Below are 17,898 nucleotides of genomic sequence, written 5' to 3' on the forward strand. Positions count from 1 at the left end.
GTGCACTTCATGCTGGGGATAGCACTCAGGACATGACGGCTGGAAACAGTCTGAAAAACAGATGCACGCGGCGCTTGATGAGGAGGGAAACACATTTAACTTGTATACGATGCAGCAGCGGCACGCCGGCTGAGAGTTGAGATGCAAACAAATTGGTTGCATTTGTCAGGAAAGGTCCATTAGATGTGTGTAAATAAGACTAGCTCGAGCTGATTCCCCTCACGGCCGCTGAGCAGGTCTTGTTCTTGCATGCATTTCCCAAAGCAATTTGAGAGGATGTTAGCGGAATCTGATTTGGTTAATTCACTCGGTCACACAGGTTCCATGTGTCATCAGGGGGGTGCCATGTGTTAGGGCGTAGGCCACGTGTATGTGTGTGTGTCAGCCAAGGCTCATTGGTGTGTGCGGTGCTCAATTCTTACACGTCTTAAGACTCCAGAGGCCTGCGTTGTCACAAACTCAGGGTTTGGCTGGGAAGTCAGCTGCAGAAACTCCAACACATATCTGACTGCCACGAACTATTTCAGTTTTTCATCTTACACCTCGGTCTGCATTGTAGAGATCACATGCCTGTCCCTGTGGCAGATGTGGGTACCTGCCATGGTATTGGTCACTCTCCCTGTAATGCAGCAGGGTTGCAGTATGTGTTTCCTAAGAACATGGTGGCTGGTACGCCGTGTGTGATTGTCTGGGTATTAATGCTGCTACATACACATAGAAGCTTACAATTCTTACAAGGACACAAAATAGAAGAGTACAAATGATCAAGAAAGGGATGCTATATAATAATAATAATGATAATAATAACGAGTGAGGGTAGGATGGAGCGGGGGATTGACAGACGGACTGGTGCAGCATCAGCAGTAATGCGGACATTGTACCGGACCGTTGTGGGGAAGAGGGAGCTGAGCCAGAAGGCAAAGCTCTCAATTTACCAGTCAGTCTTCGTTTCAGCCCTCACCTATGGTCATGAGCTTTGGGTAGTGACGTTAAGGGTGAGATGGCGGATACAAGTGGCTGAAATGGGTTTCCTCCGTAGGGTGTCTGGGCTCAGCCTTACAGATAGGGTGAGGAGCTCGGACATGCGGAGGGAGCTCGGAGTAGAGCCGCTGCTCCTTCGCGTCGAAAGGAGCCAGTTGGGGTGGTTCAGGCATCTGATTAGGATGCCTCCTGGGCACCTTCCTTTGGAGGTTTTCCTGGCACGGCCACCTGGGAGGAGACCACGGGGTAGACCCAGAACTCGCTGGAGGGACTACATGTCCAATCTGGCCTGGGAACACCTTGGCATCCCCCAGGAGGAGCTGGAGGGCGTCGCTGGGGAGAGGGACGTCTGGAGTGCCCTACTTATCTTGCTGCCACCGTGACCCGACCCCCCGGAGAAGCAGCTGATGATGAATGAATTAATAACAATAATGATTATAATAAAAAACTTTATTTATATCACACCTTTCTGAACAGCGTTACAAGGTGCCTTACACAAGAGGATAAAATAATGCATAGTCAAGATAAAACAACAAAATAGAATAAGAACATAGGACATCATGCCAAATCTGCTGCACAGAACAAGGTAAAACATGGTCAGGATAAAGTCACAAGAGCATAATTAAAACGGAGAGAATTAGAGCCGATGAAACAAGGATTATGATAAAAGCAATTAAAATAAGGTGTTGAAAGAATTGAAAATATAAAATCATAAAAGTATAAGATATAAACAATACTAAAAATAAAAATTGGATAAATAAATAAAATAAAAAAGATAAAACATAAAATATATGTAGCCTAGGAAAAAAACTCTGGACCAAACTCTCTCTCTCTCTCTCTCTCTCTATATATATATATATATATATATGCGTATATAGTATAATAGAGAGAGAGAGAGCGTGTGCGCTCAGTAGATTTCCCACCAGAGACCGGGGGTTCAAACCCTAGCTGGGACAAGTCTCCAGTAAGAGTCTGTGGCTTAGACTCCGGATGCCATACAAGCCAACTACCTCTCACATGTACGTTCCTTTGGATAAAAGCAGCTGCTAAATGAAATTGTATATTGCAACATTTTTCGGGATCTTTTAATACCAGATGGCGCTCGGTGTGAGAGCAGCGTTAAAAAAAAAATGTTCCAAAAAATCCAAAATGATCACTTGTTACAGATTAACCACTTTCCCTTAATTGAAATATCATTAAAACAGTGACTGAATTGAACAGATAATGTTGTATATAAACAACGGTAGGACTGTAAAAAACAAAAAACAAATGCACATATTTTCGATACCGCAGGCTGCAGCACACATTATCAAGAAAACGGCATTTTCTTAATATGGTTTTCGTCACCTAGTCCTTCGGGGACATTTCTGATGTGTCTTTTTGAGGATGCGTTTTTGCCTTATATGCGCAGAATTCGTCGTAAATCACACCGTGTGGTCAGTTTCTTACATATCATGTGGCGTTCATAAGCCTAGAGAGGTTAGTAAGAAATGAGCTGTGGAAGGTATACACTTGTACACTACAGGGCCTAAAGTATGTGGGCACCCAAACATCACATCCATATGTGCTTGTTAAAGATATCACTCCAAAACCGTAGGCCTTCATATGGGGTTGGTGCCTCCTTGCTGTTAGAACAGCTTCCACTCCTCTGGGAAGGCTGTCCATTAGATTTTGGAAGTATGGCTGCAGGGATTCGCTCCCTGGTTCACAGTCTGGGTTCCAGTTCATCCCAACGGTGTTGGATGGGGCTGAGATCAGGGCTCTGTGCACGCCAGTCAAGTTCTTCCCCACCAAACTCGGCAAACCATGTCTTCATGGACCTGACTTTAGGCATGGGCACATTGTCATGCTGAAACAGGCAAGGGCCTTCCCCAGACTGTTGCCACAAAGTTGGAAGCTCACAATTCTCTAGAATGTCCTTGTATGCTGTAGCATTAAGAGTTCCCTTTCCTGTAAGTTGCGAGGTGGGGCCTCAGATCAGACTTGCTTTTCCAGCACATCCCGCAGATGCTCAATTGGATTGAGATCCGAAGAATCTGGAGGCCAAGGCAAACACCTTGAACTCTGTCATGATCCTCAAACCATTCCAGAACAATGTGTGCAGTATGGCAGGATGAATTGTCCCACTGAAAGAGGCCACTGCCATCAGGGAATACCATTGCCCTGAAGGGGTGTACTTGGTCTGTAACGATGTTTAGGTAGGTGGTACGCGTCAGAGTAACATCCACATGAATGCCAGGACCCAAGGTTTCCCAGCAGAACATTTCCCAGAGCATTGCACTGCCTCTGCCGGCTTACCTTCTTCCCATAGTGCATCCTGGCGCCATCTCTTCCCCAGATAAATGACGCATATGCACCTGGCAGTCCACATGTTGTGAAAGGAAATGTGATTCATCAGACTAGGCCACCTTCTTCCATTGCTCCATGGTCCAGTTCTGACATTTACGTGCCCATTGTAGGCACTTTTGGTGGTGGACAGGGGTCATCATGGGCATGCTAACTGGTCTGCAGCTACACAGCCACAAGCTGTGATACAGCGTGTGTTCTGACACCTGTCTATGATAGTCAGCATTAACTTTTGCAGGAATTTGAGCTACAGTAGTTCTTTTGTAGGGTCCAACCAGATGGGCTAGCCTTCACTTCCCATGCACTCCAGTGAGCTTTGGGCACCCAAGACCCTGTTGCCGGTTCACTGGTTTTCCTTCCTTGGATCACTTTTGGTACTGACCAGGAACACCCCAGAAGACCTGGTGTTTTGGTGATGCTCTGACCCAGTCGTCTAGCCATCACAATTTGGGCCTTGTCAAAGTCGCTCAAATCCTTACGTTTGCCCTTTTTTCCTCCTTCCACCATTTCTGCTTCAAGAACCGACTGTTCACTTGCTGCCTAATACATCCCACCCCTTGGCAGGTGCCATTGTAATGAGATAATCAATGTTGTTCACTTACCCGTCAGTGGTTTTAATGTATTGGCTGATCGGTGTATATATTCAGTAAGGCTACTGTTGCTTAAATTCAGGTGGAGTTGGTTGAATTCAGGGTATATCGTGTATATTAAATCGTAATAAGCCGTATGTATTTGAATCTCTCAGAACCTATCAAGAAGTGAGATTGGGTTTCAGCCTCCCTGTGGTTGACAGTATGAGTACAGCCTGCAAGCTGTATGAAACAGGCTGTGCCCATCGAGTCCGTGCTTTGTCCACGTTATTCTCATTTTGCCATCAGTCACAGCCATAAGGTGTTCTGCCGTAGTGTCCTCTCCATTTAGGGACAAACGAATTTCAGTTTACTTACAGACGTTTACTTGTAGAATACATCATTCCGATTGCATCGCTTATTTCCAATAAGTGTTTTAATTGTTTTTTTTATTTTATTTTATTTCCCCCCCCCCTTTTTTTCTCCCCAGTTGTACTTGGCCAATTACCCCAGTCTTCCGACTTCCCTGGTCTTTGCTCCGCCCCCTCTGCCGATCCGGGGACGGCTGCAGACTACCACATGCCTCCTCCGATACACGTGGAGTCGCCAGCCGCTTCTTTTCACCTGAGAGTGAGGAGTTTCACCAGGGTGATGTAGCGTGTGGGAGGATCACGCTATTCCCCCCAGTTCCCCCTCCCCCTGAACAGGCGCCCCAACTGACCAGAGGAGGCACTAGTGCAGCGACTAGGACACATACCCACGACCGGCTTCCCACCCTCAGACACACCAATTGTGTCTGTAGGAACACCCGACCAAGCCGGAGGTAACACAGGGATTCAAACCGGCTGATCCCCATGTTGGTAGGCAAGGGAATAGACCGCCACGCTATCCGGACGCCCTTGTTTGTGTTTTTGATTGGTGATAATTTGGTTGGGCCAGACTGTATTGGAGGCAGTCTCTGTCGGGTTGATGCATTTCTGTGGATGGAGCTTCAGGACCAGCTGGCAGGGCGGGTTATCTCTTTTCTTCACATCTTTGCACTCCTCTACATTTGTAAGTGGATACTGGCCAAGTTCTGCCCTGCAGGTTGTGTTTTTATGAACACTGGGAATGCTTTTGCACAACTCTGCATGCAGGGTCTCGAACCTAAAAAAAAAAATTCTTGATAAGAAACCGTGTCTGTCTCCTTTTGGTAAATAAGATTTTTTCAGTATATTAGCTTACTTTTTTCATTTTTTTTTTTAAATTTCCTGTTTCACTTCCCTCAGTGTTCACTCCGCTCAACCGTCTTTTTTTAAACTCCCAGCATGCCTCAGCCCTGTCTGTCTCTAATTACCTTCTTTAAACCCTCTCCTCCATTTCAAACAGTTTGAAGAACAAGACTTTGAATCTCTGCTAATAATCCCAAAGGGCCCAATTTTAGCAGCCACCTGTAGGCAAATGTTATCTGAAAGACTTTCACAAGCATGTCCGTCTTCGACAGAGTAGCATTTTTATCAGTTATTTTTCTCTTGTGGGGAGGGTGAAAATGGTCCAGATTATTGACACTCTTCTTTTGGGGGGGGGGGGGGGCCTCCATGTTACTCCAAAACTCCAAATACATCCCATTATTTTTTCCCAGAAGCCCTTGCAAAACCGAATTCTGTGCCAGTGGGCTTTTACTGCAGCATGTAAATGTAATACACCGGAAGTGGTGTGGGAAGATGGCGGCACGAATTCACATTTGCGGCAGCCTCACCCAGTACCGTCCATGCAGTTTCTTTGTCCATGTATGTGTCTAAGTTTGTCTTCGTTTGATGCTTGGAGAGCTGGCGCTGGATCGGCTGGGAGAGCTTGGTCTGCTGCATCCTGTGGGCCCAGGGACCACGGCCCTGCCTGGAGCTGTGCCCGAAGAGGAAACACCGAGGGCGGTCTGACAGGACGTGGAAGCGGGGCAGGCTAAGCTAACTGCTAGCCCATGCAGACCGGCAGTTCCGATGGCACCAAGGGCGGCCTGGCGGCGGCCTCGCCTAGCCTTGGCTGTGTTTTTGGTGTCGTCATGTGGAGTGCGGGGAGGTGTGTCGAAGGTGTCTGGCTGGAAGAGCTGGCGCTGGATCGGCTGGGAGAGCTTGGTCTGCTGCATCCTGTGGGCCCAGGGACCACGGCCCTGCCTGGAGCTGTGCCCGAAGAGGAAACACCGAGGGCGGTCTGACAGGACGTGGAAGCGGGGCAGGCTAAGCTAACTGCTAGCCCATGCAGACCGGCAGTTCCGATGGCACCAAGGGCGGCCTGGCGGCGGCCTCGCCTAGCCTTGGCTGTGTTTTTGGTGTCGTCATGTGGAGTGCGGGGAGGTGTGTCGAAGGTGTCTGGCTGGAAGAGCTGGCGCTGGATCGGCTGAGGGAGCTTGGTCTGCTGGGTCATGTGGGCCCAAGGACCACGGCCCTGACTGGAGCTGCACCTGAAGAGGAAACACCGAGGGCGGTCTGACAGGATGTCGAAGTGGGGCAGGCTAAGCTAACTACTAGCACACGCAGATCGGCAGTTACAACAGTCATCCTGGTTGGCGTTTACTCCCCTGGACAGTGATTTATTCTATTTTTTTATTTATTGTAGATACAGTGGTGTGAAAAAGTGTTTGCCCCCTTCCTGATTTCTTATTTTTTTGCATGTTTGTCACACTTAAATGTTTCAGATCATCAAACAAATTTAAATATTAGGCAAAGATAACACAAGTAAACACAAAATGCAGTTTTTAAATGAAGGTTTTTATTATTAAGGGAAAAAAAATCCAAAGCTACATGGCCCTGTGTGAAAAAGTGATTGCCCCCTAAACCTAATAACTGGTTGGGCCACCCTTAGCAGCAACAACTGCAACAAGCGTTTGCGATAACTGGCAATGAGTCTTACAGCGCTGTGGAGGAATTTTGGCCCACTCATCTTTGCAGAATTGTTGTAATTCAGCCACATTGGAGGGTTTTCTGAGCATGAACCGCCTTTTTAAGGTCATGCCACAGCATCTCAATCGGATTCAGGTCAGGTCTTTGACTAGGCCACTCCAAAGTCTTCATTTTGTTTTTCTTAAGCCATTCAGAGGTGGACTTGCTGGTGTGTTTTGGATCATTGTCCTGCTGCAGAACCCAAGTGCACTTCAGCTTGAGGTCACGAGCAGATGGCCGGACATTCTCCTTCAGGATTTTTTGGTAGACAGCGGAATTCGTGGTTCCATTTACGACAGCAAGTCTTCCAGGTCCTGAAGCAGCCCCAGACCATCACACTACCACCACCATATTTTACTGTTGGTATGATGTTACTTTTCTGAAATGCTGTGTTACTTTTACGCCAGATGTAATGGGACACACACCTTCCAAAAAGTTCAACTTTTGTCTCGTCAGTCCACAGAGTATTTTCCCAAAAGTCTTGGGGATCATCAAGATGTTTTCTGGCAAAACTGAGATGAGCCTTTATGTTCTTTTTGCTCAGCAGTGGTTTTCGTCTTGGAACTCTGCCATGCAGGCCATTTTTGCCCAGTCTCTTTCTTATGGTGGAGTCATGGACACTGACCTTAACTAAGGCAAATGAGGCCTGCAGTTCTTTGGATGTTGTTGTGGGGTCTTTTGTGGCCTCTTGGATGAGTCGTCGCTGCGCTCTTGGGGTAATTTTGGTCGGCCGGCCACTCCTGGGAAGGTTCACCACTGTTCCGTGTTTTCGCCATTTGTGGATAATGGCTCTTACTGTGGTTCGCTGGAGTCCCAAAGCTTTATAAATGGCTTTATAACCTTTTCCAGACTGATAGATTTCAATTACTTTGTTTCTCATTTGTTCCTGAATTTCTTCGGATCGCAGCATGATGTCTAGCTTTTTAGGATCTTTTGGTCTACTTCACTTTGTCAGGCAGGTCCTATTTAAGTGATTTCTTGATTGAGAAGAGGTGTGGCAGTAATCAGGCCTGGGTATGGCTAGAGAAATTGAACTCAGGTTTCCAAAGATGTGATAAACCACACTTAATTTATGTTTTAACAGGGGGGGGGGCAATCACTTTTTCACACAGGGCCATGTAGGTTTGGATTTTTCTTTTCCCTTAATAATAAAAACCTTCATTTAAAAACTGCATTTTGTGTTTACTTGTGTTATCTTTGTCTAATATTTAAATTTGTTTGATGATCTGAAACATTTAAGTGTGACAAAAATAAGAAATCAGGAAGGGGGCAAACACTTTTTCACACCATTGTATATGTGTTAGTTTGGACATATGTGTTCTTTTAGTTTTTGGACATGTTTTTGTCTTTGTGTTGCACTGCTGTGGGCTGGGGGAAACAATGTTTTGTCTCATTTCATATGCGCAAGTGCATGAAATGAAACAACAAATAAAGTGTTTCTGATTCTGGTTCTGATTTCTACTGGACCTTGTCCCTATGAAGACCATTCACAAAGGTTTTGTTTGGACTTGCCAGCTGGTCAACAGGGTGTTCATCAGCCTGTTGTAGTTCCTGTCACTGTCACTGAACTTCCCATATATTACAGCCTGCAGAGGCAGGAGGGCATGCGGGCAGGATCTGGATCGGAGCGCTTCGTCTGATAGTCAGATGGGCTGAGGGAAATGGAAGAAAGTGAAAGCCTGACCTCGGCGAGGAGCCTAGAGACCGTCTGTGTTTTATTGTGTCCTGGTCCCACTTGACACATGCAGTGCAAACACGGTGCAACGTGGGGATGAGTTTTATCCGCGGTGTGAAATGGGCAGGAAAAAGGCCCGGACCGTCGTGTTTCAGCCTCCCTGTGGGACGGCGGCAGAAAATACATCCCTCATCTGTGTCTGATTGATCACCACTTTAGCGAGCGCTGCAGTAAGATATTCAGACAGGAAACACATCGTGTGCCGACTCTCATGAACTCTCATTGGTCGCGCCCGTCTTCTCCTCTCAGCCGGCGGTGTGCTGTGTTGTGTTGTGCTGTGTTGTGTTGTGTTGTGTTGTGTAGTAGGCAGCATGAAGACAGGGGGAGATGGAAGGGAGACCAACTGGCGGTAAATAATATGGGTTGTGAAGGTGGGCTGTCTGTAGGTGGGAGGTGTGATGCATTAATCAACCCTGAAAAGATTATTAGACTTAGAATTTTTTTTATTTTTCCACATCAGTGTTTTACCAAGCCCACGCGGACCCGGGACAAGATTAACAGTCTTAAGCCAATATTTAATGTGTTAAACTGACAAAAGCTCCCTCTCTCCCCCCCCTCTCTCGCTCTCTTTCTCTCGCTCTGTCTCACTCTCTCTTGCTGTCTCTCTCGCTGTCTCTCTTTCTCTTGCTGTCTCTGTCTCTTTCTCTTGGTCTTGCTCTCTCTTTCTCTTTCTCATGTTCTGTCTTTGTCTTTCTCTTGTTCTCTGTCTATTTCTCTTGGTCTCTCTATTTCTCTTGCTCTCTTCTCTTTCTATTGCTCTCTTTCTCTTGCTCTTGCTCTGTCTCGTGCTTTCTCTCTCTTTCTATTGCTCTCTTCTCTTTCTCTTGCGCCGTCTTTCTGTTGCTCCCTCTCTCTTTCACTTGCTGTCTCTCCTGCTCTCTCGCTCTTTCTCTCGCTCTCTCTCTCACCCTCTCTCCCTTTCTCTCACTCTGTCTGTCTTTCTCTTGTTCTCTATTTCTCTTACTCTCTTTCTCTTCTCTCTCTCTCTCTCTCTCTCTCTCTCTCTCTCTCTCACTCGCTCCCCATGAAAGACAAAGAAGTTATGGGTTTTATAATAGAAAAGTTTGCTTTGATGCCCATTTGTTTGTTTTCGGTGGGTGGTGACCTCATACTTTTCTTTATATCCAAATGGAATTCCTCGTTCCTCGCCGGTGTGAGGTAACTCTTTCACTACCTTTATTCTCACCTTGCTCCATGCGGCAACACACACCAAACAAGGAGGATGAAAGGTGTTTGCTTTTATGGCGTCAGTGAATTCAAGCCAGTCAGACTCCGCTTTTGGCCTCCCTTCATCACTCTGAAAGCATTAGCCAGCTGATCATGTCGCTGATGAAATCTCCATCATGTTGATATTGCTAATGGCTGTCCTCCCCATGAGTTCTGCTTCCTATTCCGTTCTGCAGACAGCCGTAGCAAACCTGTCCTCCTTGTAAAGTATTGCGTCACATTTTCCAGGTTACTAAGGTAAAGTTATTTGCAAGTTTTTGGACCCATAATGCATTGTGATAGCCATTCTTTATTTCGTCTTTAGCCACTGAATTTAGGTTCATCACAGGCTATTGGACATGTAGGTTCTTAATGGGTTTTGATAACAGGGTTGACCCAGGAGGAAATGGGGTTGGTATCATGATAATAACCTATTAGCATCAATTTCTCTGAATAGATCTGGTTAAGGAGCATGCGTCAAAATTTGAAGCACCGGATCTGTAGAAGAGGGAGCCACGAACATGCCGCAAGCACACCCACACACACACACGTGATAATACATATGCACAGACACATTCCAATTGACATTTTGAGAAGGAACACAACAGCTATCCTTGAACCCTCTGCAGCTTAAGGCAGGCTCTTATCAGAATCAGAAACACTTCATTTGTCATTTAATTTCATGCACTTGCACACATTAAATAAAACAAAACATCATTTTCCCCAGCCCACAGCAGTGCAATACATATCCAAAAACTATAAGAACACATATATCCAAACTACAAAAAAAAAATCACTCTCCAAGAAAATGAACCCCAGCCAGGATGACTGTCAGAACTGCCAGTCTGCATGGGCTAGCAGTTAGCTTAACCTGCCCCGCTTCCACGTCATGTCAGACCGCCCTTGGTGTCTCCTCTTCGGGCACAGCTTCGGGCAGGGACCACGGCCCTGGGCCCACAGGACGCAGCAGACCAAGCTCTCCCAGCCGATCCAGCGCCAGCTCTCCCAGCCATCAAACGAACACACTTAAGAAAAACAAGTACAAGTGTGTACCTAAGTGGATACAAATGCTTGTCACTGGGGCAGTACCTTTCTGAAGTACAATAATGTACCCATGTAATTGTACTTCACTGTCTTTTAAGTACCTTTGTTACCTTTCAGCTTATGGAAAGATACATATCTGATCATTCAAAGTACAATATTGTACCTCTGTTGCTGTAATGTACCCATGAGCACAGAAGTGTACCTCTTCTGTACCTCAATTTCTGGAAGTGAAGACAAAATTTAGACGTGAACAAAGACAATGCATGGACGGTACTGGATGAGACTGCCGCAAATGTGAATTTGCGCACCATCTTCCCACACTGGTTCTGGGTGAGGCCGCTGCAAATGTGAATTTGTGCCGCCATCTTCCCATACCGGGAGTGGAAAAAATCTCACTGCCCCCAAACTTTTCAGAAATAAAACAGGCTTGTTGTGTCTGGTGCTACGTTAGGGATTGGAGGGTGGAAGTTGGGGTGGGATGGGGTGTGCTGATATGTGATCTAGTAACTAATCTGTAACGTGTTAGAGGTCATAATTAATGGCATACTTATAATTAACCTGCAACGTGGGTTGGGCATTGTATGTATGAATCAAATGTAGCTTCATTCATCTAAACGTTGTAGACAAACGTCACTTGAATTTTGTATTTGGGTGCATTCACCCATTTCTTTCTCACTACATGGGAACTCTCACTCACCATGTCCTTATACTTGTGATATTATGTCTCAACCAGCACCGCTGATGATATGTAGACCCAAGGCATGTGACATTTAATAATGGGACATGTAGTATTGCTGAGTGTGCTACGATATATGGGATCAAAAAGTAAAAGTTTTAGAATGTTCTGGCAGGAATAAATGTGGTAGTGATCTGTCATCCTGCCAGGGACGAATCCTGCATGTATGGCTGTACACAACAATTACAACCTTGATTCATTTTACATCAGCAGCGGGGTGGGTTCTGCAGCTTGGCAAAGCCAACTCACAAATTTCTCTTGGCTCTTTGTGGTCTAACAAGTATGGAGGACCCAGAGAGTCTTCTTAATGCTTATTGATCAGTTCATTAATTGGTATCTAAATGGACAATAAAAAGAGGGATTGATGACTTTACAAATTAATACATAAATCTATTAATAAATACTTTATATAAAAAAGGTTTGAATAAATTACCTAATTTCCCCTCGGGGATGAATAAAGTATTTTGATTCTGAGTCTGATTAAATGACTAAATAAAATAATTCATAAATAGATCAATTAAAATAAATAAATAAATAAATGCTGAGATTTGTAAGTCAGTTTGTTGTTAACAGTTTTTAAAAGAGTAAGAGAAATAATTTGCTAGATTCATATTCTTAAAGATCCATTTGACAGTCATTTCAGTGTCACTCTGGGGTCTTGTGCCCAAACTATACTAATCCACTGAGGGATGTAACAAGAGCTCTCATTGGCTATCGCCTGCATGTGTTGGCACTGGGCCTAAATGATAGCTAGTGACCGCTCTTGTTACATCCCATGGTGGTTTAGTGAAGTTATTTATTATTAAAAGACTTATGTATTATTGAAAGACTTTATTAGCAAAGTCTCATTAACTCCTCTTTTTTAATTGTCCGGTTACCAATAATGAATTGCTCTATAACCATTAACAAGACTCTCTCTGGGTCCTCCAAAAGCAAGATTCAATAGGCATTCTTAAGTATTTGGGATGTCGTCAGTGGGTGGGAACCAAAATTACTTTGCAGGCGATTGGATCAGCATCACACTGCTCAGCCTCCCTGGGAAAGTGTACTCTAGGGTGCTGGAAAGGAGGCTCCGACCGATTGTTGAACCTCAGATCCAGGAGGAACAATGTGGATTCCGTCCTGGCTGTGGAACAATGGACCAACTCTTTACCCTTGCCAAAGTGCTGAGGGAGGCATGGGAGTTTGACAAGCCAGTCTACATGTGTTTTGTGGACTTGGAGAAGGCTTACGACCGTGTACCCCGGGGCACTCTGTGGGGGGTAATGCAGGAGTATGGGGTACCAGGGCAGTTGCTACAAGCCATCCGGTTCTTTTAGAACCAAAATGAGAGCTGTGTCCGCATTCTCGGCATAAACTCAAAGACGTTTTCGGTGGGTATCGGACTCCGCCAAGGTTGTCCCTTGTCTCTGATTCTGTTTGTGATATTCATGGACAGGATCTCAAGGTGCAGCCAAGGTGAGGAGTGTGTCTGTTTTGGGAACCTCAGAATTGCATCGCTGCTCTTCGCAGATGATGTGGTTTTGTCAGAACGCGACCTCCAGCTGGCACTGCGGTGGTTTGCAGCCGAGTGTGAAATGGCCAGGATGAGAGTCAGCACCTCCAAGTCTGAGGCCATGGCTCTTTACCAGAAAATGATGGATTGCTCGCTCCGGGTTGGGGATGAGTTGTGGCCTCAAGTGAAGGAGTTCAAGTATCTTGGGGTCTTGTTCATGAGTGAGAGTAGGTTGGAGCGGGAGAATGGCAGGCAGATTGGTGCAGCATCAGCAGTAATGCAGACGTTGTACCGGACCATTGTGGTGAAGAAGGAGCTGAGGCGAAAGGCAAAGCTCTGATTTTACCAATCAATCTTCATTCCACTCCTCACCTATGGTTATGAGCTTTGGGTAGTGACCGAAAGGGTGAGATCGTGGATATAAGCGGCTGAAATGAGTTCCCTCCGTAGGGTGTCTGGGCTCAGCCTCAGAGATAGGGTGAGGAACTCAGACATCTGAAGAGAGCTTGGGGTAGAGCCGCTGCTCCTTCGCGTTGAAAGGAGTCAGTCGAGGTGGTTCGGGCATCTGATTAGGATGCCTCTTGGGCGCCTTCCTTTGGAGATTTTCCGGGCACGTCCAACTGGGAGGAGACCCCGGGGTAGACCCAGAACTCGCTGGAGGGACTACATGTCCATCTCCTGGGAATGCCTTGGGATCCCCCAGGAGGAGCTGGAGGGCATTGCTTGAGAGAGGGACGTCTGGAGTGCCTTACTTAGCTTGCTGCCCCCGCGACCCGACCCCGAAAAAGCGGCTGATGATGAGATGAGGTGAGATGGATTGGCCTTTAATCAATCAGAGCCACAAAACAGACTTGATGAAATAGAGCCAGAATGCCACACTTCCACACGTGCTGGTCTGCTTGAAGCAAACATCACTACCGCTAGGTCAGTCTTTGTAGCTTGTTACTATGTATGTCTTTGTAAGTGCCTTAGATAAAAACAAATTGCTACCATCTAAACCCTTCCCGTGTTTGACTGACTGGTCCAGCTTCCAGCTGATGTGCTTATGAATCCAGACTAATTGTTGGGGCGGCATGGCTCAGGTGGTAGAGCGGGTCATCTAGTAATCGGAAGGTTGCTTGTTTGATCCCCAGCTCCTCTGGAGAGTGTGTCCTTGAGCAAAGCACTGAACCCTCTAACTGCTTCTGATGAGCAGGTTGATGCCTTTCATGGCAGCCTCTGCCATCAGTGTACGAATAGGTGAATGTGAGGCATACACTGTAAATACTCTGACTGGTCGGTAGACTAGGCGCTATATAAGTGTAGTCTATTTACCATTTAATATCTTATGGCAAACTGAGATGAGCTTGAGAGATGTGGTCCAACGTCACGACGCTAAGGGTTCTCACCAGTGGTTTTTTTTGTGGTTAAATGGGCATTTGTACAAAGTCACAATAATCCTCAACAAATCTTCTCTTTCTTTCTCTCCTTTCTTTGATAGGTGCCGACTCCCACAGTGACGTGAGCTCGGTGAGCAGCGGGGTGCCCTGGGACAGTAGAGAGACGTCCCTGGCTGCGTCCACAGCCGCCTCCTTGGCCTCCTCCCTCCCCCTGAGAGACCTGGCCGACGGGGAGGAGGAACATGCCCAGCAACGGGCCCCTAGCGAAGCGGGCTCCAACAAGTCTTTGGGCAGCAGCTCCTCCTTTGAAGAACTGGATATGGTGCAGGAGGAGGGCAAGGAGGTAGAGGAGGAGGAGGAGGAGGAGGCGGTGGATGGGAAGGAGGAGGAAGAGGAGGAAGGCCTTGAGGCTGAAGACAAAGCCAGTGAGCCAACTGAGTTGGCGGCTGAGAAAATGGAGCCCTTAGGGGTTGGAGAGGAGTAGGAGAGGGATTGATGCCCAAGAGACGTGGGATGTAACTATACAATGACAGCTTTGTTAGATAGTTCTTCAGTCATAGCTGTTGTCGGTTACCTGTCATGTAATCTTGTTGGTGGATATATAGCCATATGCGCCATGACCAACATGCCATATATCTGGGCCTTTCAATACTATTAAGCTCTATAGCTTCTTTTTTAGCCTTCAAAAAGTCTTATTTTTTTTCCCCATGTATAATTCTCAATCATTTCTTTTCCCAGTACTTCACATATTTTCTTTGGAGAGTAGTATTAACTGAGCATCTACTAGCTTATCAAAACTGCAAACCTTTTCCAGTACACCTGAAGTGCATATCCTGAGGAATAGTTGAGAATCAAGAGCTATTTTTAAAATTTGCATATTTCAGGGGAATGTCCCGAGAACTTTGTGAATCCTCCACCATTCCCGTCTCGAATCCTGTCCTGTAAAATTTAAAGAAGAGATTGCAGAAATTAGAGCATGGATGTTGACGTCGCCGCCACACTTATACCGAGTCTGAACCTATTTACCTTGTATGCTTGTTGATATTTTTCAAAGCTCTTTCCTTATTGTTTGACACCTGTTCATTTGCAATACCTGGCTTCTGACTTTCTTGACTGGAAACTAACTACGATACCCAAAACATTCCGTAATTTAGGATACTGTGCGTTTGTCTTCAACCTATGGGACGTCCCCCTCTAGATGATGGCCAAGTGGATTATGGAATAAAGGCAAAGAAGTCATGAGAGTTTGTATAAGGCTGGCGTCCTCTTCACCCAAGGACGACATGTGAAAAATAATCTTCTGAAATCTTTGGTGGTTTGTTCGTCGGCATTGATGAAAAATGCGCTAACATCGGGGTTAGAGGAATGACACAGTTTGCAGACAGTACAGTAGATCTTCAATTGTATCAACACTCTCCTACCTGTGCTTTGTCCTTAACCCATCTCTTCCCTTTGCTTTGCTCCACACTGCCCCCTTCAGTTTGGGGGCTGCTGATAGAGCATCTTGGAAGAATATAACGCGTCTCCGCTTTACTCCTTCATTTGCCCACAGCCAGGGGGATCTCTGCCTCGCCGGTCTGTTTGTGTACACCCGCAGTTTGGACGAGGCTGAACACCTGGGTGACCCTGACATCGGGGGGCAGAGAGCAGAATGAATTCTTCAGGCTGGCCCATGCAGGAGAAGGGTGTTGTGTTAGGGTGCAGCCTGACTCAGACACAAGGATTCATAGGAAATGAAAATGGTGTTTTCAACGCTGTGCTAAACTTTTTTTTTGTCAAACCGTGTTCAGGTAATTGCTTCCTTATTTCGACTTAGGCATGTTGTACCCATTGTTGGTTCGTTGAACCGCCTCGTTTTTTCCCCGGTCATGTTGTAGCCTACTTTGACTCACTTCAGCAGGCTGGTTCTCCCATAAGGGTGGCTCGCCTGGTGCTGTGAGTCACAGGGAATAATGTATGTCACTTCACCGTGGATGTGTCTCTCTGTTTTCAATAAATATTTGGACTGAAAAGTTAAACAGGAATCAGTTATTTTCTTGTGCACTGTCCCACTATGAGTACGCTCATAAACACACTCAAGTCGAGCCATTTGAACACATGTGACAACCAAGTTCAGCCATGCGGCTTTAGTTTGGCGGTGGGGAGGGTACTGGCACGACACCGGCGACTTTTCCATGTTCAGCGGAAGTGCCGCGAGACGCCGGTTCAATTAACCAGTCAGGCGCGCGGGAAGATGTTTTAAGTAGGGAGCTGCCAACTAAAACGACAAGTAACGACCACGGATAACTAGACTCGCTAGCCTGTTGGCTAACGGGTCGGACCCTTTAGTCGACTGGTTAACGTAGTCACCCATGGTGTGGGAGACCCGGGTTCACGTCCTGGCTGCGGCGGTTCCCGGCTGCCCCCCCCCCTGAATTCGCTACATTGGTGTCAGAAGTGGGATGGTGAGACCACTGGAAGCGCGTGCGCCCAGAGGCGCGGGGACGCGCTTCCCGAAGGAGCGGGGTAGTGTAGCGACCACGAATGACTAGACTCGCTAGCCTGTGGGCTAACGGCTCGGACCCTTTAGCCGACTGGTTAGCGCAGTCGCCCGTGGACTGGGCGACCCGGGTTCGCGTCCCGGCTGCCCCCGGCGTGGAAGAACGAGTCGAGAGGCAGAGATCTCTTTTTAATCGCAACTCCCGTGCCCCATACACCGCACGACCCCGGAAGTGCTCTTTTATTCAAAAGGGGCCAGAACGGACCAGAACTGACAACAACGTAACGCCCCCCCTCCCCCATATTCCAAGTGGCGACATCAGTCCCAGTCACGGTCCTACAGTCAGTCAGTCAGTCAGTATACGGTGTCCTACTTAGTCTGAGTCGAACCCCCAAAACAACAACACAAGAATAACCACAACGTGAACGCCGCATCATTAAAACACATTTTTGAAATCTAACATTAACAGTCCCATCAGCAGTGGCGCCCCCAAGGGGTGGCCACGGCCACCCTGACACTATCCCTGCCCCCCCACCCCCAGCCACGTTACAATATATACAGATACATAACACATTAAAACAGAATTGTTGTGGAACTCAAAATGTGAACTGTACCAGTATTAGTCTAAGCACATCAGATATTTAGTAACATTAACTATGAAAAATAAGAAACCAAAGTATTTCAGTATCGATTCCTTAACCCTCGTATTGACAGTTTTTCAACTAGCCTATACAGTACACTACAATAGCACAATAGCATTCCTTTTGGTTTTGGTGTGCCACCCCAAGATTTCCAATGGCCCCGTTTGGCCACCCCTATGAAAAATTTCTGGGGGCGCCACGGCCCGTCAGCCGTGGCGCTCCCCCAGCGCAGAACCGCCGACAGTCAGAATGACCGCCTCCCCCCCCGGTCGCTATACAGTATGACGTCATTGTTTTGTTTGTAAGGGGCGTGTGTAGCAGATTTGGAATGGAGTGTTTACTCACTTTATTATTAATAATGTACATTCCACA

General features: G+C 46.6%; 1 protein-coding gene across 1 annotated transcript in view; it reads left to right on the top strand.

Moving 5' to 3' along the window:
* The window catches only part of tex264a (testis expressed 264, ER-phagy receptor a), a 120,228-nt gene extending 103,815 nt beyond the window's left edge, over positions 1–16,413 (top strand). Inside the window, exon 4 of the mRNA XM_056275435.1 lies at positions 14,508–16,413. Coding sequence (XP_056131410.1) covers positions 14,508–14,890 — 383 coding nt within the window. The 3' untranslated portion in view covers positions 14,891–16,413. The remainder of the gene's footprint in view (positions 1–14,507) is intronic.
* Positions 16,414–17,898: the final 1,485 nt, after the last annotated feature.

The sequence above is a fragment of the Lampris incognitus genome, chromosome 2 (assembly GCF_029633865.1).
Source record: "Lampris incognitus isolate fLamInc1 chromosome 2, fLamInc1.hap2, whole genome shotgun sequence".
Classification (NCBI taxonomy): domain Eukaryota; kingdom Metazoa; phylum Chordata; class Actinopteri; order Lampriformes; family Lampridae; genus Lampris; species Lampris incognitus.